Below are 26897 nucleotides of genomic sequence, written 5' to 3'. Positions count from 1 at the left end.
CAACCAGCACGGGTTTTCTAGGGGTAGGTCTACTGTGACTAACCTGCTGACTTATCAGCTGGATCTATTGGGTGCTTTTGAGAAGTCTAAACAAGTGGACAGTGTCTACACGGACTTTCCGACGGCGTTTGAGAGAGTTAGTCATGAGCATCTTGTTCGTAAGTTTCGGGCCATGGGACTGGCTGGTACTCTGGTTGAATTTTATCACAGCTTTTTGACAGGGCGTATATTTCCAGCGAAATTGTGGTGCACTCGGGTGTGCCTCAGGGTTCACACATAGATCCAGTTTTCTTTAATTTGTTTATAAGGGATCTGTGGTTCTTTATTCTGGACATCTTGCCTTTGCAGATGATTTTAAATTTTACAAAACAATTGAATCATTTATGGACGCTCAGCTTCTTCAGAGTGACCTTAATAATGTCATTTCGTGGTGCAGAGAAAATGCTCTTGATGTAAATGTTGGAAAGTGTTTTTCTCGCTTAACTAACACCCTTCAAAATAGATATATTATTAACAAGACTACGATAGAGTGTGTCACCAAAGTTAGGGACCTTGGAGTCATCTTTGACAGTAAACTGACCTTTTTGGATCAGTTGGAGGGTATTGTTAACAAGGGCATGAGAGGTCTGGGTTTTATTACCCGTAATAGTACACTGCTCTCATCTGACTGTTAGTTAGATCTACACTGTAGTGTGGTATCCACACACAGATGTCACATTGATAGATTGGATACTGTTCAGAGGACATTTCTGAGGTCCCTAGCATATAGAGCGGGTATAAATATCTACAATAACTTTGACATTAATTATGTTCTGGTATGTGAACCTTTTGGGATAGATAGCCTGGAAATTAGAAGAACCTACTCCGATATCTTGACGTTTTATAAAATTTTGAACGGTGTATATAACTGTCCGGCTCTCCTCCAGTCCATTTATTATTTTATTTAGAGCTCCCGAATGTTTTGTATTCCATTTCATTGCGCCAGCTATGGTTATTTTTCTCCTTTAATTCGAACCTTGAGGTTATTTAACAGTTGCTCTCTCGATCCCTTTGTTGGCGGTCTTCGACTATTTAAGACAAAATTAAAACAGGTGGTTGATTGTAGTTGTAACTAGTGTGATATTGTTTGTTTACTGTTAATTACTGTTTTTGTATGTTTTACATGGTTATTTAGAAAGCTTATTATGTAAGTTGTTGTTTTGTCATGTTGCTATTTATATTATGTTTATGTTGTTACTTTTTCTTTGTAAATTGGCTCAGCCGTTGAAATAAATAAATATTTCAAGATTGGTTTATTTATTTATTTGAATAACTTAATTGCACTTTGTATATAAAAATGTTTTTTTTTAAATATATTTTTTATTTCACAGACGAGTTGTTTTACAAAAAAAATTGGGAAATTAGTTGTTGGCCTTTCAAATGTATAACAGACTATTAACAAGATATTGTTGAACATTCATTTGAACAGAACACTGAATTTAAGAAAATATGTATATGTTGTTGGTAGCTTTATGCCCAGTTCCTCGCACAAATTCATTGAGTGGAATGGTCAAAAGGTTCCTTTTAACCACTTATTTCAACTTTCTGTGTGTAATGTAAAAATAGTCTTCACCACTGATGCCCGCGCTATCCTATGTTCCAATAGATCTGCTAGAGGTCTAATCTAATGATAATGCAAGAACTTATAAAGCAACTATGAAACAAAGTTTGAGAAGCACAGCATGCGCATGTTCGAGGTTTAAAATCTCGTTTTGCAGAAAAGTGCAGGTTACTGGGAGAAATGTGAAATTCTCATGTCTACTGAAATATCGCTGAATTCTTGTAGTATTGTGAGGTCGATTGAAAATACTAGTTAACTAGCAATTACAATCGACTACAATGATGATGAGACTTATTTTTGTCTGAAAATTTAATGGAATCTAGACATAGTTTGAATAAATCCTATTGTCGTTAAAATGCTGCATTCAAACTTATTTTTTCTACTCCTGTCTGTAAAATGAGAACCTTACATACTTACATACATCATAGCCTCACTTTACCACGTGACTTTCTTGTCCCACAGATCCAGCCCCTTCGGACATTTCCGGAATTTTACTGCACCGCTTGAATATTAACTTTTATCTATTCTGACGGTTACGCCAGTGAATGTATTCGTGTCGTTTTACAAAAATATACTCAAAAACTAACACACTTATTGCATAAAATAAGATTAAAAATCAGGTATTGAATTTTAAGAAAAATACTTGCACACGTCCTCCAGCATAACTTTCTCTTGCACATTTTTTGCACTAAATTAACTAAATTAAATTTCAAGCATAATTCATGTAGCATACTTTATACCTATTTCTCACGTTTTATGAGCAAAAACAAGAATTTAATTTTAAAATGAACGTTTCTGTGAGTGAAGAAAGTGAATATGGCTCATCTAAATGAAACCCAGATAATTGAATTTTTGTATTTTTATTGGATATGTTTTGATATACTCTCAATTTTACCCGCTGCGGCTCTTGTAATGGATATTTTGCGTTAAATAAATTACATACTTCTTTCTTGAGTTCTCGTTTTCTCTCCTTATACAATAAAAACAAAAATTTCGATTCCCGGAGTTTCTTTTAGATGCTGACAGAAATGTAGTTGTGATGAATGAACTTTACTGGTACTAGCTACTCATCTGTTCATTTCAAAATTAAATGTTGATTTTCATTTTGAATAAATAATGTGTGAAATCTGACGCAGAATTCGAAAACGAAACGAAAAATGAAAAACCAAAAGAAAACATTTTGACCCACACTGTATATTTTTATTTACTAAAAAAATGCACAGCAAACAATTATTATAGAAGTGTGAGAGCATTTTTGCCATTCACTGCATATTTATGCTCACATTTGAGGCACATAATAGACAAACAACCGGAAAGATAACTCTTGGCTTAGGTGGGAAACTTTGCCTAATCTAAAAGGTAAGACCTCCTGATGCAGGGCCGTGCGCCAATGAATTCGTATTAAGTGGATGTTCGTATGTGCATGTGTTGTCTCATTTTATCCTTAATGAAAGAGCTTTTCAAAAAATGTCAATCTTAAAAATCGGTGCTGGTTCAGTTTGTCTTTAATGCGGCTCTGCGTTCATCTTTATAGAAACGAAGCACCGATTTGTGAAACGTCACGAATTTTCGAGAGTTACTGGTTCTGTTGTTTGATTATTTCGTGCTGCAGATTTGACCTACTTAATTTCTTCAGACCAAGCAAACTCGGTTTAACCCTATACCCTATACCTTATCATTGATAGATAGGCCCTAATTCTAACTCCTGTCTAAGCACCTTTTTTAACCATAGAAACAAATCTACTCTTTGATCATAGATTGAAAATGTTTCCATGCACTGTTTATCTTTGATCCCATATGATGGAAGGATTGTTGCCAGCATGTCGATTAATACGTTTTGACTAACTCAACTCGAGATAACAAACCTATTTTTAAATTATTGAACAATAATATGTTTTATAATTAAAATATTTAGTTAATGAGAATCTAATAAAGATGTAAACTCCGGATGTAAAATTAATCATAGCCATATAAGTTTCTCACAATGATGTTTACGAAGTACCGGCAACACAGCGAAACACTGACTTATAATAATAAATAATTTCTATAAATGTTTTACGTTTCAACGTTTCTTTCCTAATTAGTATAGTCGCGTTGTTTTGGTTTGTGTTGTGTTTTGAATAACATTTTATGGAACCTTGACGCTGTGTCTTGTTGAACTAAAAATGACGAATAGTTGTTTATTTTTATTTTATCTATTCTATTTTTTTAATATCTTTTGTTGACTGGTATTGTTAAGGCGAACTGAATTTTTACATTTTGCGATATGGCCAAAAGGCTTACAGAAGAAATGGTTATTGCCAGAACCAAATTCTCAGATCTTTCAAAAGTCAAGAGATTAAATTGTTGGTATGTGCTCTTGAATTCAGTTTGTCAACATTTTGCAATTGAGATGATGTTATTGTGTGTATTTGTAGGGGAAGTGAACTAGTTGATATCTCCTTATTACGAAAAATCCCAAATGTTGAAGTTCTATCTCTAAGGTAAGTGTTCTTTCTTTCTTATTGTTTGATTAACTTTGGACTTGTATCTAAATGTGTATAATAGTAATAATAATAATAATAATAATATAGTAGTTTATTAATGTCAACGTAGAGAATATTTGTACAATATCCTTTAATTTAAAAAAAAAAATTAAAGTAAAGCTTTAAAATAAGAAGACATCTCAAAAGTATTGTCTGAAGAAACATTTAACAATGTAGGACAACTACATTCAGAAATTCTCTAATACTATAGTATCCTTTATTGAGTAGAAAGTTTTTGACTCTAATGGTAAAGGCCAGAGGCAACTTCCATCAACAGAGGGCAGTTTATTCAAAGTCGAAGTTAAATTTATTAAATTCTGAAGCCCAGAAAGTTTTGTAACATCTTCAAATTTCAGATTTTTCCTGTTGATGCGACCACATATAGATTTATTTTTAACCAGCTCTGTATAACTCGCCATACATTTGTGAAAAAAAGATTTCAATCACATTAGATACCAGTAAAATTGGCAGTTGCATTTGAAAATTTTCCTGCGATTTTGGAAGATCAATTTTTCATTTGGTTTTAGGGTATATTTTTTGAATTATTCATCCTAAACACTTAAAATCCGATTGAATTTGGTTTTTCAAAAATAATAATAAATTTTACTGGCTCTGTATATAGTAAATAAACGGATGAAGTTTACGCTTACAAAGTTTAAGTTTTTTACTCTTAATGTAATTATTATAACTGGTTTCGAGGGTGGGGGGTGGTGTTTATATTAAATATTAACGATACCGAAATGCTTATCCAAATATCATTGCGAATATTATGGACCGCCCAGGAAAAACAAACTTTAAATGATACTGCACGTTATGGTTGACATTATTGATTATAGGAATTTTATATTTTTAAATGTATATTTATTGAATTTAGTTCGTCATCACTTATGCAGAATCAATAAATAGGATCTTGCTAAATTATTAATTCAAATATCTCAGTGATTAAAATAAATATAAGTAAATTTTTCTTTTGACCTGCATTTTGCATAAAAAATAATTTCTGCATCTGTCTAGAAGAGTACGGGGAAAAGGCACAGAATTTATTTGGAAGTTGTACTTTATTTTTCACTTAATTATTCGGATATATACATATACATTACATGAATTTCTTTTCCGTTTTTCACTTTTTCCGTTGACGGCGATGGTGTGTAAAACAGATAATCGGCTATTCTCGCCTCAAAATTCATTGGCCATGAAACCAGCATTGGTCGTAGATAAGAAGTGAAACTCCGTCCATCGTGAGAGATTGCAATTTGCGGCAGAACGTAATTAGGGTTAATAATATAATTGCTGAACGTTTCGCTTTAACATTTATTAATTTTATTTTTTGTGGCGCATGCAGTCGTCCATAAGTGTTTCAGATTAATTCTGAAGTTGCACAGATTACAATGCAACCTCTATAATTCGATGACAATGTCATAGTCCGCACCTTTATCGGCGATTTAATACTAATACTAATTTAACTGGGGGCTTGCGTAGACATGTTTGTTAAAGTCTTACATTTTTTGTCTAGACAAAAAGAATATAATGTGTAAAAGAAGACGTGCAAATTAAGATAAAACTTTAAAATTTTAAAAATGATAATAAATCGGGGTGCAAGTGATTCAAAAATAGCATCGAAATAAGATCTTTCAAAACTGCAGTGAACGAAGAAAGAGCAAATCTTAGACTCTTAAACTGATGCATGAATGTGAGACCCATCCATACACAGGGTGGCCCAATAGTGAGTTGCCAATTGATATTTTGAGAACGGCTAAGGATAGATATTAAAATTAAATTGGTTATGTATGTATGCGTTGCAAAACCTACAATTATTTTTACAGAATGTCCTATAAATGCATAGAAAAATAAGGTTAGGCGCGTTTTTTCTTATGTTTCTTTATACCCGAAATTTGCCATTAAATGGCAGACATACGAGATAGCAGAATATTGAGGATCGATCAGTGTGAGTATATATGCAGAAACACTTAAATCTTGTCGTTGCGAGAGTTATTTATATCTATAATGGTGAAATATTTATAAAGCCATTGCTAGAACTAAGAACTCTAATCCAGTTTTCCAAAAAATATAAAAAATTCATACAATTTACAAATTTACAAATTTACAAAAAATTATCTTATATCTTTATTAATTATTATCTTTATTTAATTAATTTTAAAAATGTTTAGCAAAGTGTAAGTATAAAATTTGTATTAATTTTGGGTTATTGTAAAAGTTTTTGTGCAACTTTGTAATAAAGATGTATATGAACAAATAAAGGATATTCTTAAATTATTTTTTCCAGTTTGTGGTTACGGTGTGAATAATAGTAATATTATGTTATGTTACTTACAGTATGTTATGTTGCTGATAGTATTATTTACCAGCAGTATACATATTTCCTTTTGCCTTGGCCTAATATTTTGATTTAACATAGGTTTAAAATATCCGCGAGACCAATGCTGACTCCACTGTTTAATAAAAGTTGAAATGAAACGTTAACCTCAGTTTAATAAGAATTTCACATAGAATTTGAATATCGGCAAAAAATTGGGGGTTTCTATTAAAAATTGTGTAACGAAAAAATCCTGAGTCTGTTAATTAGTTGGAACAACAAATCCTCATTTGAATGAGCGTTATGATCATTTCCATATACATAACGAAAAATGAGTCACAGGTGGGCGCACTGGCTCGCCCTACAAGGAAAAGATTATTAATAAACAGAATCCCAAGGTCAGTTGCGGCAACGTGTTTGGGTCATCTGTTTTTTTTTTGTTTTTATGTGTGCACCCCATATTTACTAGTCTTTGTCCAAGCTTATCAATAAAATTATTCTCAAACTCGAACAATCGATGATGAGATAGTTAAAGCAACAAAATGTGCTAATGATTGAGAATCTCAATTAATTTCGATCATACTTTTAAGCATAATGCAACAGATAGAAGGCTGTGTGCAAAAAGCGGCCTAAAAATAATAATTATTGTGTTTAGCCGTCGTCACTTGAGCAAAAACCTGAAGTTATTTGCCAGTAAGTCTCAGAAGTGGTTTTCTTCTCGATTTATACTGACTCTGTAATTGGCAAGAAACTTTAATTGTTTTGTGTTGATTATGTGTGAAATCCTAAAACAATAGACTATTGTGTAATACGCGATTCCAAAAACCATGAAAAAGTTAGAGGGGAATGGTTTATTTATTGTGTACCGGAGATGTTTTTATAAACTAATAGATTGGCATACATTTTTTTTCTCATTCTTGTCAGTGCTTGGTAATGTAATTTCAAAACCCCACATTTTATAATACACACGGAGTCCCGAAGATGAGCATAATGATAAAACTTCATATTTTCAGTAGAGCGCCATGTGGTTATTATACCTTTGAATTGGCGAACAACTAACCGACAATATTTATTTAACTTCTCAATTTTTTTTTCAGTTTGGTCCATCGATATTATTATTATAAAAATCAATTCAACAATATTTTTTACTTAAAAAAGGTTGAAATCGAATAATAGTACAAGTTTAAAGAAAATAATTACCGGTATCCCAGTACAAATAAATATGAGCACTAAAAGATAATAAATATTTTATATGCCTAGTTTTCTTCTTTTGATTTTTTTCATTGGACGTTTCAAAGTTTTCTCAAAAATGGTTACCTTTAAATACTTGTAAACAAAGTACCTTTATTGACGTAAGAAATGTTGGAGAATTGTTTTTTTTTATATCCAAATCAATGCACCACATTCGAGTTCGATGTGCCCTAGGTGACTATACAAATCGAAAAGTAAACTAAAATTTTGATATCCTTTATCTTGAAACTCAAGCACTTTAAAGTTACACGTTGATATCTTTTTATAAAATGACATGTCTACCTATCTCTCAAGTAGCAGTCGAGCTTTGGCGGTCTAATATCCGGACACCTTGTATGATATATTAGAAAAAGTTTCAAATCATTCCCTTGCGGTGCATACTTCCATTATAATCTTTATTTTTTCTATTTTTGTCTAGAAGAAACTAATAGTCGTCGTTATTCCATATATTATAACAATAAAATGATATCGCATTGGCGTTGAAAAAACTGTGCTGTTGTAATATTTGTTTTGTTTTTTGTTCGTAAGTTCTTGAAGGAATTCCAGTTTACCCACGCGCTGTTCAAACTTTTATGTAGGTAAACATGTCTATAGAACTCGAACTTTACTGCCTAGGTAGGTACATGAATTCATATTCAATCATTGATTTGGGCTTGTGATTAGAAAGCAAGAAAATACAGTTGCGTTTGTTACATTATTTGTACTATATGTAGACTCTGTGGACAACTCTCTACCTGCGGTTTTATACTTGAAAACAGAAACTGTTCTAAAAGGCTTTTGTTTTTATTTAGATTTTTATCTTTTAAAAAGTTTTAAAATGGCGTAGTTTACATTTTTTGCAAACTTATTTCAGCATAAATAAAATTAATAGCTTGAGCGACTTTCAATTTTGTAAGAGACTGGAAGAACTGTACATCAGACAGAACGATATAAGGGATATTAATGAAGTTGTCTACCTCCAAAATTTGCCAAACTTAAAAAACCTCTGGCTGGGAGAGAATCCATGCTCAAATATTGAAGGGTAAGTGTTTAGAATTTAGGGGAGAGAAAAGTGTAACAAGTCTCAATTACTTCTTTTTGTATACAATTATTATAGATATCGATTGGCGGTGATCAAAACTCTACCGCAACTACAAAAGCTCGACAATGTCGCCATTACTCAGGAAGAACTCAGAGATGCTCAAAAACGTGGTAAGACTCTAACCCATCCTGAAGATGTTCAAGACGAATCCGAAGAGGAATATGCACCACCTTCTTCACCTCAACAGTACACGCGCTACCAAGAATATTCAGAGCCTGAGTATAGCCCCGTTCAAAGGAGTCCACCAAGGCCAGAGGTTATCATTTTTATTTTCGAATTTAAACTGAATTATTATTGAATATAAAAAATAGATCTGCAGATAAAAAGCTAACTAGATTGTGCTCAAATTATGCCCGTTTATGCATTTTGGTTTTGTTTCTCTACTTTACTGGTGTATTATGGTTTTAATCTTTAGTTTTCAAGCAACGTAATCGAGAAAAAAAAAACTGCCATCTTAATTCCAAACTCAAATACCACTACCACTCTACTACTAAAGAATCAGCATACATAATATGTAGTTATATTACAAATGTTCAGGGGTCCACGTTTCTGACTTTTGCTACAGTTAGAAGATTGCGATTTTCGCAATCCCGTTCCAATTTTTTGATGCCACATGACAGCTTAACAACTTCGTATTGTGATTCGCAATTTTAAAACACTTTTACCCTTACTTAATCGATATTTTACCATATTGGTTTAGTGACTTATTCGAAGTAAATAACCAAAATTGCAAAAAAGTCAGTGGCATAGATTACTTTGGCAATATTACGTTAAAAAGACTACCGAGACCGTACTGAACGTTACAATTTACTTCTAATTAAAGCAAAATTAGTTCATTTCAATGTCAATAAAGTCGGACAAGAAATATTTAACATATTGTAAAGACAAATTGTTTTGGATGACAAATTTGCGTAGAACTCAGTGCCAATTTCAGAATAAGTGTAAACTAAACTACTCTACTTTATTTTTAAATGGAACACCCTGTATGTTATTTTAAAATTAGAGTAGTAATTTGTATAGAGTATCGCTCAGGTATAAAAATGGGATTGGGATTTACGACGTGTCCGTCGAATCGAACAGTTTGATCTTATTGGAATAATAGGACATGAAAAGTATAACTTATTTGTTATTATGCGGTGGTAGTATGGATATGGCTAATCTATGGAATACAGTATGGTAGATTTTAAAGAGTTATACAATCTGGATTACATTTAAATTGTAAAATTTATAAATCCTACACTTTTTGTGGTTTTACGACGTATCTCATAATTTGTCCCTTATGAATAAAGCTAGTGCGTTGCGGCATTCGTAACCCAAGGCTGCTTCTTTATTAAATCAAAAGTAGCCCAAACAGAAATGTCAAATGTAATTAAAAAAAAAGATATATGCTTTGTATTTAAAATACCTCTTATATGGTTATTTATTTTTGAAAAGCTAATAATGAGCATAATGAAATTATTAAAAGTCATATAGGACGTTCCATTAGCATAACTGAGTGCGGCACTGGTTCCTACATACAAAACTAGTCACATCAGTTTTCACCCTTTCGATAAAATAAAACGGACCTCTAAACTGTGTAAAAATTAAAAATTTCCAAAATCATCCTGTATCTAAAAATCCAAGATATCCGTAACGTTTCACTTAACGGAAAAGTAGCTTTGGTTCACGAGATCCGTAACACACTAGTTCTATTAATAAGGGAAATATGTCGTTAAGACAATCAAAAATGGGACGCACTGTGTTTTTTTGAGGTTAGCCTAAATGCTGGGAGATACAAAAAACTGAGATATGCGTCCCGTTCTCCTTTTTAGTGTTTTGTCTAATAGCATAAATTGGTTTCGGTAACTTAATATCTTTAAATATAACTAACTACTCGGGACGATCGCTGCCTTTTTTAAAAAACTTTATTTGAATTTACAACCGTTTAAAATTGTCTGTTACAATAACATATCTAGACAGAACTCTCCGTCGACACCGTTAAACTACGTTTTTATATGTAGAAATAGGACTCTGCTGGGTCAGCATTCTTAGATCTTCGCTAGTGAGATAACTATATACAATACAATACAAAACATTTATGAATTTTTACGTAGAATTAAAGTGGCGTACTTAAAAAACCAATATTTTCTTCTAAGTACCTGAAAGAATGGTATTTTTTCGTGGGATTGCAATAATATATAACTCTTACAACAATATTTTGCTTCGTACTAAATGACTTAAATACCGGAAAACAAATTCTTTTAGTCGACCGTGAATACAAGCATTAATCCTTTGTTCTACAAAAGGATTCATTTAAGAAAATGTAAATTTCGATAATATCTCGAAAATTAAGGAATCAATATTTCTCTTAAATACGCCACTAGGTTCTGCGTAAAAATTCATAGAACTTTGTATTCAAAGCCTTGAAATGAAATATCATACCTTTAATTTTACTTATTCATGTGCACTCTGTACGCTTTAAACATTAAAATGTGTGTGACAGTAAGATCGTACCAATATAACATAAACCTTAACTTGTGCATTAACAACATGAAAAACACAAACAGTCTGTCAATTTGGTTCTAGTGTTTCTGGGAAATTTTACAAAATTAAATAACCAACTCTCTAGGATATTGTCGGTTACCTACTAGTGTTTTAATTATTGCTTACACCTTTCCTCTGTTGACTCGTTTATCGTTTTTTCTAATGCACTTTGTGAGCATTCTGAGAATAATTTGAGTTACATTGCACATGAGCTAACAACAACAAAAATAACTCTTTACTCACATAGACAGAATATGAACCTGAAGATAGTGAAGACCAATACACTAGAGAAGACGCATCAGAAGAAAGTAGGGGGTGCTCACCACCTCAGCAAGTAAGTACCTACATTATTATATTGGTAGCGTGTTTGTGATGCTAATTTTTGAATTTTTAATGCGAGTGTTATATTTGTTTGAGGAATTTATATCCCATACTTTAAAGGATACATGGAATCTGTCAGACATTTTGCTCATAATATTTAAAATGTTTCTTCAGAAAGGAACTGTTTTTGTTTAAGTAACTATCTATGATTTAGACCTATACAGATAAAATCATACAATTCTTCACATTTTGTTTAACATACCAGGTATAATACTCATAAAAAAAAAAGTAGTATAAATTTGGAATGTTCTATGATGGGGTGCCAAACATAAAGCACCTTAAGTCAAATAATTCAATCATCTCATAAAATGAAGTTTCTATTTTTTTAGCAAAGTCCATCAAGACGAAATGATCAAGTGAGACGAACTTACAGTCCCGAACAAATGTATGACAGGAGAAGGAACAGTTACGATAGGGAATCTCCAAGGCAACAATCTCAGTATTATGATGTTAGTTCCATTATAAAAGTCAAAAAATTAAATTTAAAGCAAAGTTCCTATATATTTATATTATTATTTTGTATCTATAGGTGGTTGGTTATGCCTTATTATTTCCAAACTATATATTTTTTGTAATATTCAATTATTAATGTTATCATGGTTGGGCTAATGCATCATATATTCATTAACAGAAGTCTTCATCAACTAACCATTCATTTGAAGAAAACCAATCATGTGATAGTTCATGTACTTATAGAGAAGCAAAAATTGTTACAAGCCAATCTGCAAGTTGTATAAAGGTGGGTATATGAATGTGTAAACTAGCATTTTATCCATGCAGATCAATAGAGAAATTGTTTCATAAACATTTTGTAAAACTATTTTATAAATGTTTACAGTTATAGAGCAAGATGAAACAATGTAATTGTGCAGACTCATTTTTATAAAATTTTCCACCTCTCTGCCATTTCTTTAAAATTTGAATGTTTATGGCAACTAAGAAAAAAATGGTTTTTTCATGTTTTTATTGGTATATTAGATTTGATGCCAAGATTTTAGTTTCCTGAGTTTTTTTTTACGTTAATATTTTATTGCAAAATAATGTTAACCCTGTTCCTAGTAGGGTTATTTTTAAAATAAATCATACAGGTATAATAAATTTTGGGTCAAGTATTAAAATATTTGTGGTCTCAAATTCTCAAACCTTAAATACTTGTGTACTTTTGTGTAGGAATACGCCAATGGCGACCGATATATTCAATCTCAGCAGATCTACCGAAATGAAGGCAGTGAAGTTTCTTCACATCAAGGCCAGGAGAAACGATATACCTGCCCCGCAGCAGCGCACCGACCTCCATTTGCTAGAAGACCAGTTACTAGGGTATAAAGATCGCGATTGCTTGGACTTTGCAGAAACAAAATATATTTATTTATATGATTTCAGAACTCCAATATCCTTTCAGCAGTATTATGCTTAGTGAAGGAACTGGATTATCCCAGTTTGGAAGTTGTTGAAATGGCAGTCAGGTGTCGAATGGATGAACTGGATGAATGACCATCAAAAGTAACAGACCTGCACAAACGTACCAGCGAGCTTTAAATCAATTGGTCTGAAACATTAAGTAAATCATATTATTTCATGTAATATCACCGATAGCATACATTAACCAAATGTGGACCTTGATAAACTTATTTAGACGAGTTTTTGCATAAATCAAGATGTTCTTGAACATTTGTACACTTTATATATTAATATTAATGTTATATCTTTATAAAATTTTGTTTATTTAATTATTAATATTTTATTATGTAGTATCACCTCTGATTATTATTCCGGCAAAAATATTGTTTCCAATTTTTTATTAAAAACACCTTTTTACTCTTTATTATTCTGTGTTTCCTATTCTAATATTTACAGTTGATACTTATAGTGTGATAAGCTTGATAAGTTTGTTTTAACTGCTAAGGATCATTTTGAGGTGTTCAACTTATTTATAGGAACAAACATTCCAACAAACTGTATATGCATATACAATCTTTACTTAGCTTTAATTAAATGTTAAGTCGCATAGAGAGGCTCTATTTATTCACTCCAATTGCAATGTTCCTATCCCCAACAATCTGATAAGTACAGATTTTTATGCAATCAAGTTTGATAAACGCCACCACTTTTGGCAGGAACAGAAGGAGTTCTTAATAAACGATCGAGTAAACTTTTTCTAGAATTAGTTTTTAGCAAACCAATACATACACAATACATTATTAATGAACGTCAAAATGCTATGATTGAAATCTAGCGAAAATATCCGGTCGCTAATATGTTTAACCGGACAGGAATGGCCGGTGGTACATGTTCAGGTTTTCCGACAACGTCCTGGACTGTCTCGAACTTTTCAATATAATTATATTTTATCTCCCAGAAAATTTATAAATATCGGCAACCCCGCAATTCCACATTACTCGGAAATTCAACCGGCAATAAAAACTGTTTTATTGTGAAATGAAATATGAATAAATGAAGATTGATTGATTGATTGAATGTTTTAGAATAGGGAGTAGAAAAATAATATTTGTTCCATATTCTCTTTTTTGCGACATCATCCTCATACCAGATTAGTTTCCTTCGTCAAATCTTCAAAAGCTCATAATTTTGAAAGTTGGATGCTTCGGATGTCTTAATTCTGGGATTCTTTCATTTAATCTGAACTAATAAGCACTAACCATAATTTATGTGAAAATATGCTTCTATATTTTGATAACATATAAACGGATGTAATTATTTGAGAGTGGGCGGCGAAACGTTACTGGAGCACCACGTAGTCCAACTTTCAAACGGACATCTTTTTAACAACGGAACGCAACCTGCTTGATGTCACTGTTACTTTGAAAAGTTTTCGATTCTGTTCTCTGATTCATTGATATTCTGTAGCAGTATTTCGTTGTTTTTATTTTGGTTTATTTTTGTTGTAATTTAAATTTTATTTTGTTTTTTTTTTGAGTGGGTATTTTTTAATGCAAAGATATGTAATTATTCATCACGTGTCTTAATTTCAAGTTTGACCCAGGTCTTGTGGAAGCCATGCCCAAAGCTTTGAAGAAAGAGCCACTTCTACCGGCTAATAATGTGATTGACGACAATAAACATTTTATTAAAAAGGAAAAAGTGATTCAAAAAGACCCTTTAAAACGGAAGTATGTTTCCTAAAGGGATACCGCCTACTAATAAAAATTTGTGTATCATTTTATTTATCATAAAGAAATTAAGGATATATCCACATTACTTTTTTTAAGGTTCATAAAATTGGAGAACGATGCTGACAGTAGTTCCGATAATGTGCAGGCAGATTTATTATCCAATAGGACTCCGCCTGATTCACAAGAAAATAAAGTGAAGTCATGTCATGACACAAAGGTTATGAAAATGTATGAATGTTATGATTGTGGTTACAGATCAGCTTTTAAAGGTTGTTTAAAACAACATGTGTTAACCCACAAAAATGTTAAAAAATCTCGTAAAACAAAAGATTATTCAAAATTGTTATTTAAATGTACTTTGTGCAACTATGTAACCAATAACAGTGTAAATTTGAGTTCACATGAAGTTATTCATAAACCAGATAAAGTATGCTGGAATGTTACTTGCGATATTTGGTGACCAAGTATGCAAGGGGATAATGTTAATATACCCACTTTTTATTGTTAAATTTACTCTGAAGTTCTAACACAGTTATTTCTAATTCGTGTAGATTGTAATTTATTATTTGTGATGTTTCTACTGAAGTTGCTAATTGACTAGAAACAAAATTGTGACATTTTATTGTAATTATAAAGTGAATTACTTAAGCAGATCGTTTTGTTTCTTTACTTAGGGATGGTACCCCGAAACTCTACTGACACAAGACAAGGATTGTCACTGACATAGATATTTTTAATTGAGTCTGGTGTTATTTGCTAATAACTCATATATTTTTCTTTGGGATATGGCAATTCTCCAAAAATAGTAATAAACATTTTAAATAAAGCGTTTTTAACAGTTAAAGTGGTTTGGTTATGGTTAATTGATTTAGGCCACTCTTTTTTCTTATTATTGTGTAAGTTTAGCATGAAGCAAACTAATAAAAGAGAAAGTAAATGCCAATGGATTTAAAGTGAAACATAAATTTATTTTTCACAGCATTAATACTTTTACAACAAATCAATAATTATAATTAACTATTGATGAAGACCAGTTAATGCCTTTTGTCTACTGTTTTTGCATTTTCTTTGATAATTTTGGATTTAAGATGTTCTTTGTAAGAAAGAATATCACCTTTCCATTTTGTAACTGCTCCCTTCTCACATACCCAAATTTCTTCAGCAACTTGGCTGATTAATCTAAAATCATGACTAACAAGCACCATGCCCCCCTCAAAGTCATTTACTGCCTCTGCCAAAGCATCAATTGTCTCCATATCTAAATGATTAGTAGGTTCATCAAGCAATAGTAAATGAGGGGCTTGCCAAGCCAACCAGGCAAATACAACCCTGCATCGTTGACCATCAGATAACTGGCGTATTGGACAGACTTGTTGTCTTCCTGTTAAACCATATCTTCCAATAATTTTTCGCATTTCTTCTTTTTCCTTGACATCAGGAAAGCATTTCATCATATAATCCAAAGGTGATAAATCCAAATCAAGGAGTTCATGCAAGTGTTGATGGTATCGTGCAATTCGAAGGTGAGAGTTTTTCCTAATCATACCTTCAGTAGGTACCAAATCGCCGTACAGCAGTTTTAATAAGGTACTTTTTCCAGCACCATTGGGGCCTACCAATGCTAATCTGGTATCTAGATCAATCCCAAATTCCAAGTTTTTATAAATCCAAGGTGAATTTTCATTGTACCTAAAGCTAACATTTTGTACCATGATGACTGGGGGAGGTATTTTGCCGCAACTTGGAAAATAAAATGTCACAATCTTGTCACTAATAACTTTTTCTGTTAAACCTTGAGCTACCATTTTTGCCAAAGTTTTTTCTTTAGATTGAGCCTGCCTTGCTAGCTTTGCAGAACCATGGCCAAATCTTGCAATGTAGTTTTTCATGTGATTAATTTGATCCTGTTCCCAGTTATATTGCTTCATTTGATTTTCTAACAGTTCCATACGAGTTCGAACAAATGCATCATAATTACCGGTGTAATACTTAAGCCTTTTTTTGTTGATGTGGATAATATTTGTGCAAACACCATTAAGAAAATCTTGAGAATGAGAAATTAACACAAGAATTCTTTTATAATGCTTTAACTCTTCTTCAAGCCACACACAAGCATCTAAATCCAAATGGTTTGTGGGCTCATCTAGCAACAGTAAATGTGGTTTTACATACAGAGCCCTAGCAAGGGCTACGCGCATTCGCCACCCTCCACTAAAATCCTTCGTCTTTCGATTTTGCATCTCCTTAGTAAATCCTAAACCATGGAGAATGTTTGCGGCTCTTGCTTCAGCTGTATCTGCTGAAATATCATCAAGGCGATCATATATATCCATAAGTTGCTCTTGAGATTCATCATCTTCACAAGCTACTAATTGTTCTGCTAGCTTTTCCAATCGAACTCTTTCCTCATCAACTTCCATTACACACTGTAGGGCTGTTTTATCAGAAGCTGGCATTTCACGTGTTAAGTGGAATATATCAATATGTTCAGGAATAGGAACTTCCCTGTTACCAAGAACAGCCAAAAGTGTTGATTTTCCACTACCATTTAAACCAATTAATCCATAACGTCTTCCACAATTCAATTCAAGCATTGCATCTTGTAACATTTCACTTCCATGAAAGGTTATAGAAAAATTATCAATTTTTATATCTCTTGATTTAGGGTGGACTGCTAATGAGCCTGTACAAGCTCTTGCTTCTGCATTCAGTCTCGCATCCGCTTCTAATTTTGCACAAAGTGCCTCTTCCGCGCTGAGCTCTTCAGATCCATTTTGTGTGCCGTTTGAAATCTCAGTTTTTCCGTTTTGTTCTTCACTTTTGGCAACTTTTTTCCCAGATTGCCGAGCTTTTGCAGCTTCTTTTTTGCGTTGTTGCTCGCGTTTTTTAGCGTCAGAAGGCATGGTAACAGATGACACAATCTTTTTAAGAAATCGAAAAATTCATTAAAATCGGACTGTTCGCTACTAAATCTGGCGAAGCAGAAAACGCGGTCCCTTCCCCACCACAGAAAACGTGTGCAATTTCACAGATTGTAACATCAACTCAATGAATAAATTTGACATCATTACCTTTTGGTAGGCAGCCCACAAAACATGTCTTGGTATCAAAAAATCGACTAGCTGTTCTCGTCTCGTCGAGAACCAAAGATTCGAAGGTAGGTAATCGCCATGCGTTGCATATTTCGGGTTAGTATTTAGGGGATAATGTTATATAATAGAAATTGTAATTTTAATAGAAATTTATTACATTAAAAGTTAAAATAAAATGAACATGTTTGAGTTGGCAAGATGACACCACTGGTATCGCCGAGTTCGTGCTAAACTGCTGAAATAATCGCCTGTGTAACTATCATCTGGTTATCGTGCTTGGTCTAGAACCGACCTGTGCAAAACTAGCATATTAGAAGCATTATAACATATTGAAATGAAATAAAAATAAATGCTTTGTGTTTACATTCATTGGTAGAGAAAAAATAAAAGCATAAAACAAATTGTATAATACCTGGAGTTTATAATTTGATTTTCATCGGTGCCGTGTATCGAAAAGGGTAAGAGAGGCTATTCTGTATAACCTAAATTAGGAAAAAAAAGTTCATTTTAACATATTCATAAAACTTACCCAATAGTTTCTCATTGAAAAGTATTGAGCTTTGTATTATATTTATAGCATTTTTTGTAATAAACTCCATATTGGATTTGTACAGTTTGAATAGATTCTTTTATTACCCTTTTAATAATGTATTACAAGTTACGCTTGTAGTTCCACAAAATTCGAAATACCAAAAATATATCTTTATATTTTGCTTTTTCAAATTTTGGAAAGGTGGCGAATCCCTTTGTCGTTAGAAATAAAAAAAAAAGACTCATTGTATTGCTTACATTAAAAATAATAATATTTAAATTGTATTTCGTAAATTATCTAGAACTTAAAAAACGAATAAAAGAAGTACAAATTTTAAAAAGTTTTTTGCAGATTTTGCTAAAATGTGATTTTCTGGGCTATTTTTTGATTGAAAGTGCAAATTGTTAGTAATTTGAAGTGTTTTTATGATGATATGATATGAGGTATATTTATAGTAACACATGTGAATAAAATTATTAACAACTTTTAAAAGTTTCTATCAAAAATGTCTTCTATTTTTTTTACTTGATTTTTGACGTGTTAATGAAACGCTTCAAAGGTAAATCGACTTATTCCAATGTAAAACATGAATAATTATATTACATTACACTTAATATGTGGATGGACCGGTCAGCAAAATGTTTGACAATTTTCAATTGTCAGAAAAATATAAGTTTCAATAGCAAGAAAATCAAAATATTTTAGATATTTGCCATATTTGTAAAGGGCATGGAAAAACTCATCGTTTCTATAATTGCGTCCCATACATTCTAATAGTGAGAGTTTTACAATTGCTAGTCCGGTATTTGGACGTTACCAAATAACATTAAAGAATTGTTAGAAGTATTACTGGAATTTTTCAATGTATAGAACTCGCTTCTGTTAAGTATTCGATTACGGACCTGTTGCAAGTCAAACCACTCACTTAGTACCCACTCTACCAGCTTTCAGTGGATACGATTCTTAAGTCACAAAGTCGAGAAATTGACGCGATTTCGGTTCTCCTGTGCGTTAAAATATCTTTTCGAGTTTTTTTATTTAATGCTACATCATCTATACAGCTTTTTAAATTATATCTCGATACAGATCGACAAGTATCCCTATGTTTCTACTGTTTTAAAGTTGGCCGTCATCGGAGTGTACGCGCTGTCACCTATACCAGTGTATCCAGTAAAGAAAACTATCAATAGAAAATTTTTGGAAATTTTAAATTACTTGCCGTGAACAATACGACGCGCGTCATAAAAGACATTGCGTTTATATACTTGAAATTTCTTGCAATCACTTTGGTTCTAAGCGTTCTAACTTACCTGTATATGGTGTACGTCTTAAAGGAAACTGATCTAGTTAAAAAAAAGTGACGGTGGGGTAGCAGTGTCGATTTAAGTGAAATGATCTGAAAAATTATTTTTTTTGGGTGTCGCAATTTTTTTAGCAGAAAAGGCTTGTCTGTGGGAGCGGTATTACCAAGGTAAGACGTAAGCTATGTTTTAATTTGAGAATAGAACAATAAAGATACTCACTAAAGTGAAAGGGTTAATTTTTCTATAAGTTTAAAGTTGAAAATCCGAAATTAGATTTTTTGCGACTCTGTTCCGGGAAATTAAATAATTAAACTTCGTTTTCTTTTGGTCAGTTCAGTATGGGGAGCTAAAAATGAGGATTTAATCTTTTTACATTGTGCCCCATGGAGCCATGCTACTTTTTGCTAGAAAGTAGCAAAACTTTCGCTGGGTTTAATTGGTAAACGGATACTAACAAACTCTAGGATAATAACAATAATTCAGGGACATGAAAGTTGATTAAGTGATTAACTATAGTTTAGATAAAACAGATTAATTTTCCTGCTTATAAGTCTCATCAAATTAGAACACCGAAATTATAATCGTGAGGATCTAAATGTATAATGGACTTGTCACTTTCTCTGTCAACTATCTGAAAGAAATAACCAGAACGATTATTTGCCGTCATCCCTAGAATTTGTCCAAGATTTTCCAAACTAAAACAAAAGAAGAATATTTGATGACAGTATGGTAGTAAATAAGGAGAAAGACAAGGTTTCGAATTCATTGTAGTGTTATTATTACTAACAATTTTAATTTACCCACGACAAGACATTCACATACAGTAGCACTTGTCACATATTCGAATTTCATTAAGTTAAACTTAAGTACGACAACTGTTACTAATATACATTATGTAATCATTTGCGCTATAATTTATCAAAACTTTGCGATACATATATAATAAGCAATTTAAGTATTTGACCTAGAATTTCATTATTCGTGACATTCGAAACATAGTCAACATTTTTCCGTATATAATACGGGGAGCTGAATGAATACCTCACATTCAAATTGCCTTTTACTTTCGTGAAACACTTTCGAAACCATAAATCTTACTTGTATTTGGCAACTTTAAATATTGTACACCTATTTAGCTACGTAATTTTGTTTACGTACTCTAATAAAATGCTTTTCTACGATATTTCGAAGAAATCGTATTTAGTTTTGATAAGTATATACGTATTTTTTGCCTCTCCCTTTAAATTCAAGCAAGTAGCAGGCTACATTCCGCGTTTGGTTCTCTGAAGCGGACAAAGGACATAACGAAATGAATTATTTATTATTATAGCTTTTGCATATTTATTTCGACGCAATTCAACGCTTTTTACCGACAAGCAATAAAAACATATACCTGCTGTAAAGGTCAACAACATTATTTTGAAATGATTTGATTAGACTTTAGGCCTTTTAAGGTACACGATAAGAAGCGAAAACATTTTTTTTACGTATTAATAATTCCACTATTCTTATTTTCTGGTTGACAATTTAAAGTAAATTTAAAAATTTGGAGATGTTTTCTAGACTCGTTTGAAAAATGAAATTTTAAGACGAAAATGTCTAAACCCTTAAATTATTTATTTATCTAATTATTTTTGTAAACATTTATAACTGAAATTAAATCGCCGATACAAAAGAAGTTTTTTTTCGTGAAAAGGAAAAAAAAACACGAAAAGAATTCAATAACAAAAAGAAGGATTTTTAATTAGTTAAATTTGTAACCTTTTCGCTGTTTTTTTCAGATGTTTCTTTGTAATGGGAGATCGATACACCGTTGTATAAACCATGAAACTATGTTCACGTCACAGAAAAATGCAATTATTTGAGCTGTACAAATTTAGAAAATAATGATTTCTCAACCGATTTGTTGTAACGTATGTTTTCCTAGATAAGCCTTTTCGATAACTGTTTTTGAAACCAATATAAACCTCCTCCAGGGTTACATAATGGTTACGAATAATACGAAGATGGCATCAACTTGCAAAATTTTGCAATCTCGAATTTTATAGACAATCGCTAATAATTTATGCATGTAAATATGATGCATTGTATTTAATTTGAATAGAAGAAAGCCGCATAGCTATGATGTTCAAGGTGTTCAATTTTCTATACTTTTGCATAGATGCATGCAGTTATTTAAGCACCTATTGTTGTTTGCTGTAGGTAGTCACACAAACTGAGTTCTTCATAAAAGCAGCGGCATTCTATGTTACATTTCCGACACTAAAATTTCCTAGATTTTTAGCCAAAAAAAAATCATAATAAGATTCGTGGCAACCGTTTAAACGAAGAAAGGAAAGGAAAAACTACAAAAATTGTGGTTTATTACTCTAATATCAATAACAGGTAAGACATATATTATCAATAAGCAGATACACCAGTTCGTGATTCTTCAATAGATCTAGCAGTCAAAACAGAGAAATTATAAATTTGAAATATATTTCTTTACAGAATTATATGCAGAAAGTTTCATTATTTTATACGAAATTCGCTTATTTTCATTCAAGTTCAATAGACATCTTACATTTTATAACATTTTATTACATGAAACTGAAATCACAGTTACATATTAGCGAAGTTAAAAATAATAAACCTCAAAACTATCAATTTTCTGACATTAAGCCACATACGACATTATATTTTTTAAATGGAACACCCTGTATATTATATATGTGTTTAATAGAATATAACATATTAAAAACATTAAAAATGACAAGACACACTAACGTAAAAAATTCTTTAACTATTTTTCATTAAGCATTTTCCTGAACACATTTCTCATGCACTCTAATTGTTGTTGTGATTATCTCTTAACTGATTGATTGCCTCTGAAATCTTTTGCCGACAACGAGTTCTTTATTTTACTTTATTTTTTTATGTGCCGCAAAAGAAAAAATCGGGCGGGGTTTTTGGCTGGCCAATCCATAGTTCGCCGTTTCCTATTCAACCCATGGGATATTCCATGTTAAGAATATTTTTAACCTGCACAACATTGTGATGAGGGGCACCGTCTTGCTCTTATATTATTAGCGTTGATGTATTTAGGGGTAAATCTTCTATATATTGTTCTGTTTGGTGCAAATAATGATTTCGAGTTGACTTTTGATCTATAAATATCGGACCCAAAATATGCCCACCTATGACACCACACCATTGATTGGTACCCCTGGGATTTTATTTCGTGTATTTGTCTAGGAGTATTTAAAAACCAATATCGCATATTTGGTCTATTACGACCCTTTCTTGTAGTGAACGAATTTTCATCAGTCCATAAAATGTTTTACAAAAAATTATTATTCTCATTATGAATCACTTTGAATTTGTTGTGCACTTAGTTTTTAAGTTTTACGAAGTTTAAATGCATCATATGTATATTCTTTCAAAACTAAGTGGATTGATCCCCGAAAAATATCTGTCTCTTCATATACTCTAGTAATACAGTGTGCTTCATAGAATCCTAAAACGTTTGCTTTATTTTCTTCATTTAAAATATTATGATTCCGGCATACCTTTTTAGCATTTAATACGTTACCGTTTTCTCCCAATTTCTTTGCCAGCCTTGGAAATGTCTGTTTTGTAGGAGTTCGGCGCTCCGGATAAAGTCTAATATACTGACGACGAGCTGGGATTGCACTTTTATTATTCAGAAAGTATACTGAAGCATATGACTCCTTCCACGGATGCAAAATTCGCGAAAAACCATTTTAACAATAATGGCTTCAACCATCAAAGTTGTTTACGAATATGTCAAACATAAACATATTTTTATTTGTAATAGGAATAAGATATTATTAAAAAATATATGATGTAGTCTTATATGTCAGAAAATTGATAGTGTTTTGTTTTATACGTCACCTAGAAAAAAACTTGGCTACTAACCCTAAATTTTGTTTACCTTGATATCACCAAAAACAAAAAAGTTACAGCCAATTAAAATGTTATCAAGATAAATTGAAAGCACGGTACATTTGTTTATATTATCGGTTTTCAACTGCCGCCTTCTAGTTTTGGATGCCCCCTAGGTTCATTTATCTCATTTATCTGGGCAATCTGAATTTAACAAAAAAATTCAATTTACGTAAATTTTGTAAAATACGTGTCAATTATTAAATATGTGTTAAGCATTTTATCTGAAGATTTATTTATATGGCAATTTGCAATTTATATACCGTAATATCAAACAAGTTGTTACTTTTTCTTTCTGTTGCTAAAATATCTATAAATATCAAAAACCCGTTTCTCGTCAGTGTTTGTTTTGTTGGTTTAAACCGTTCAATTCGCTTCTGCTGAGTTTATTCCGAGAGACGGGTTTGAAAATAGAAGAAGCTATTTTCAGGTATATTTTGCCAATATATTATAGGAAATAGATTATACTATACTATTATTATATTATACTATTACGTTTAGTTTATTATGTTGTTTGATATATAGTTTGAATTGAAATGCAAGCTTTAGGTATACCAAGTGACACAAAAAGCTGTGGGAAGTTTTAGCCTTAGATAGCTATAAAAATCTATAGATAAAAATATCTAATAGATTTTGTATATTTTTGAGAACAATGACAAACAAGTTTCCTAGAAATTTGATATTCTTAAAAAAATGCACTGGTTTACATCCACGAATACATCATACATCAATTTACACAACGTTTTCGATGCGACTATTGAACCTTTCTATATATAACATAATATTAATAAACAAAATATTATTTTCTCAAAAATAATGTTGCTCAAAATGTTTTGGGTCACTTTGTGATCGAACGTGGTGGAAAATAAAGCAAAAGCAGATCATACTAACCAAAAGTTTAAAATTTAAATTTCTAAATTCTAATTGAAATTCGTAGCCGGGGTTCATCCTCTGATCGTCTATTGAAGTCACTGCGAATCGCATACCCTTATGAAGAGTACCTTTTGAGAAGTGTTGCTGTTTTTTTTATTATTAAGAATCGGAATAAATGTGAGGACAACAAATTTTAAGAAAAATGATTTGCCACTTTTCCTAAAAGTAAACAACATCTATTATTTTTATTAACGGATTGCATCAAGGCTTCATATGTTCGTAGAATTCAGACTTTAACAATACACACCAACGCAAAATGATCGTTTGTATAACGTAAAAAAATTGTTGATAAATTTTAAATCGTTTAATAGCTATTTTCACATTTATATTTAGCCTTTTTTAATAACCTTCAAAGAGTTTTGTGAATTAAGAAAAACAGCAAATTGACAAACAAATTGTTTATTATATCATTAATTATGGAGAAATCAGTTTTATTTAAATAAAAAAAGGCACTTCATTCTTGATTCTAGCAAAAAATATCTGCTCAAAAAATGATTACAATGGAAGTACGTTGAACTGATATTTACTGGTACTTCCGTTACGTTTAACCATATACAGAGGGTCATAATTACAGTTACATGTTCACGATAATGGTTGCGTCGTCCTCAATGTCGCGATTGTATTCGAGTGTAACGACGTTATATAACGCCTCTTTATATTAAGTGTTTCCCTTCCTTCATTTGACATAGTTAACACTACGCGTACTGTGTTAATTGGTTTACATACATATCTATCTCGTATTGGTATTTTTTTAACAAGTAAATTATTTTGTTTAGTAATAATTATTGTTGCTCTAAAAATAGCTGTCGAACGATCGCCATATTTTTGTTTTGGATATGCAAGTTTTTATAACCCCTTAAGTTTGTTTCAGTCCACTTTTGTATTTATTAAAAAATATAGTTGATGACTAATTAATGACTAATTTTTTAGCAGAACTAACCTTTGATGAAAAATGCCTTTTGTCTTTTCCAATAGCTCTTGATTTCCTCGTATGAGTAGTTTCTTACTTTGTTACTTTATCCCTGGGATCTTTATATGATTTTTGATATTTAGACAACTCGTTTATTAAAAACTCGCGAGTCAAATGCCGTTTACCGCACTTGTTGCATAATATATTATTTCAGTAGAAAAAAATAGGTAAAAAAGTTCATATTAATGCCCTAAAATGTTTCGTTTTGGAGGTACAGGATGATGAAATATTGCGAAAGAAATTGTTTCTTTTTTGTTTGTTTGTTTTTATATTCAAACTTAGTAGGTCTTATTGCTATTTATAAACAAATTTATAGTGGGATTAATTTTTTTGTAAGCAGTGGCGTTCGTGATTATTAATTCGAATAATAAGAAAAGTGGCAGGCTAATAGTTTATGGAAATTTTGTTAACAAATTTATATACCTCTAAACACCAAGATGGCGATTATTTGAAAACGGCAACTACATTTTTTTAAGGCTTATTGTAAAATTTGCGACCTTGTATAAGCATATTTTGGGATTTACATAATTTCTGTCTGTTGTTAATATGTATATGAATCGGACATTGCTTTATCAATTATCTAGATTATAATAAACCAATTACTTCGTTGTATTGCATTATTGATGTTCGAGATAAATTAGTTTTATTATTACCGATGACAATAAATATTGGCAAAAGTTCTAAAGAATGTTTTATATGCATTGGGTGTCGTTCGATAGTTTTAAAACAAGTATCGCAGAGATTAAGATACATAATGAAAGCGTTTAAGAACACGATCACCTTCACTTTGCTATTTGGTGCAAAAAAAGCCACACCTTGCGATTTGTATTTCCCTTCCAAAGATATCTGCAAAAGCAAACAGGTTACGTTCGAACGAAGTTGGTAGAATCTGATGCTATAAATATTTGTCTACATTAGTGTACTTCCGGGCAATTTCGGGTGACCCAGCGGGTGCCATGGCCATTTTCATTCGCATAAATTTAGAATACACGCCAATGTTATTTTAACCATCTGTCGAATATAAAAAGAGTGAAGAAAAAAAATAAAAATAATAATCAAAATAAATAAGAACTAAAAGTTCAGATTTGTCACATTTGATAAAGACACGGTGTTGACATATTTAATCTGCAATGACATTTTGGATGTTCTATATATATATATATATATATATAGTATATATTATATATATATATATATATATATATACATATATATATATATATATACATTATATATATATATATATATATATATATATATATATATATATATATATATATATATATATATATATATATATATATATATATAT

At 31.5% G+C, this 26897-nt stretch overlaps 4 protein-coding genes across 5 annotated transcripts in view; 3 read left to right on the top strand and 1 right to left on the bottom strand.

The window, feature by feature from the left end:
- Positions 1-3646: 3646 nt before the first annotated feature.
- On the top strand, positions 3647-13712 carry LOC132702128 (cilia- and flagella-associated protein 410-like). Of its 2 annotated transcripts, XM_060670577.1 has the most exons (9): positions 3648-3949; positions 4018-4083; positions 8544-8711; positions 8787-9027; positions 11542-11628; positions 12005-12124; positions 12307-12414; positions 12846-12995; positions 13059-13706. In XM_060670577.1, exons 1-9 carry the CDS (start codon positions 3867-3869, stop codon positions 13167-13169), a joined length of 1134 nt encoding a protein of 377 aa, XP_060526560.1. In that variant the 5' UTR covers positions 3648-3866; the 3' UTR covers positions 13170-13706. The 2 variants fall into 2 exon arrangements, with proteins under 2 accessions (XP_060526568.1, XP_060526560.1); XM_060670585.1 differs by lacking the exon at positions 12307-12414 and having other exon boundaries at positions 3647-3949; positions 13059-13712.
- An 800-nt stretch (positions 13713-14512) lies between these two features.
- On the top strand, positions 14513-15457 carry LOC132704390 (uncharacterized). Its single transcript, XM_060674361.1, has 2 exons — positions 14513-14806; positions 14906-15457. Exons 1-2 carry the CDS (start codon positions 14694-14696, stop codon positions 15267-15269), a joined length of 477 nt encoding a protein of 158 aa, XP_060530344.1. The 5' UTR covers positions 14513-14693; the 3' UTR covers positions 15270-15457.
- Positions 15458-15756: 299 nt separating this feature from the next.
- On the bottom strand, positions 15757-17827 carry LOC132699120 (ATP-binding cassette sub-family F member 2). Its single transcript, XM_060665636.1, has one exon. It carries the CDS (start codon positions 17710-17712, stop codon positions 15844-15846), a length of 1869 nt encoding a protein of 622 aa, XP_060521619.1. The 5' UTR covers positions 17713-17827; the 3' UTR covers positions 15757-15843.
- Positions 17828-19379: 1552 nt separating this feature from the next.
- The window catches only part of LOC132700290 (serine/arginine repetitive matrix protein 1), a gene marked incomplete in the record, with an annotated part of 23065 nt that continues 15547 nt past the window's right edge, over positions 19380-26897 (top strand). The window contains 1 exon segment of the mRNA XM_060667475.1: positions 19380-19904.

Source organism: Cylas formicarius, unplaced genomic scaffold (assembly GCF_029955315.1).
Source record: "Cylas formicarius isolate icCylForm1 unplaced genomic scaffold, icCylForm1.1 PGA_scaffold_10__41_contigs__length_53128322, whole genome shotgun sequence".
In the NCBI taxonomy this organism is placed as follows: domain Eukaryota; kingdom Metazoa; phylum Arthropoda; class Insecta; order Coleoptera; family Brentidae; genus Cylas; species Cylas formicarius.
Note: the sequence above shows the minus strand (reverse complement) of the source record. Positions and strands in the feature narration are given on the sequence as shown.

What these genes read in the sequence shown, in the direction of transcription:
- LOC132702128 (XM_060670577.1), top strand. Translation starts at nt 3,867, where the DNA reads ATGGCCAAAAGGCTTACAGAAGAAATGGTTATTGCCAGAACCAAATTC. An exon ending in GTTGAAGTTCTATCTCTAAG is followed by an intron (nt 4,084 to 8,543) that starts GTAAGTGTTCTT and finishes AACTTATTTCAG; the next exon opens with CATAAATAAAATTAATAGCT. An exon ending in GGAGTCCACCAAGGCCAGAG is followed by an intron (nt 9,028 to 11,541) that starts GTTATCATTTTT and finishes TTACTCACATAG; the next exon opens with ACAGAATATGAACCTGAAGA.
- LOC132699120 (XM_060665636.1), bottom strand. Translation starts at nt 17,712, where the DNA reads ATGCCTTCTGACGCTAAAAAACGCGAGCAACAACGCAAAAAAGAAGCT.
- LOC132704390 (XM_060674361.1), top strand. Translation starts at nt 14,694, where the DNA reads ATGCCCAAAGCTTTGAAGAAAGAGCCACTTCTACCGGCTAATAATGTG. An exon ending in AAAGACCCTTTAAAACGGAA is followed by an intron (nt 14,807 to 14,905) that starts GTATGTTTCCTA and finishes ACTTTTTTTAAG; the next exon opens with GTTCATAAAATTGGAGAACG.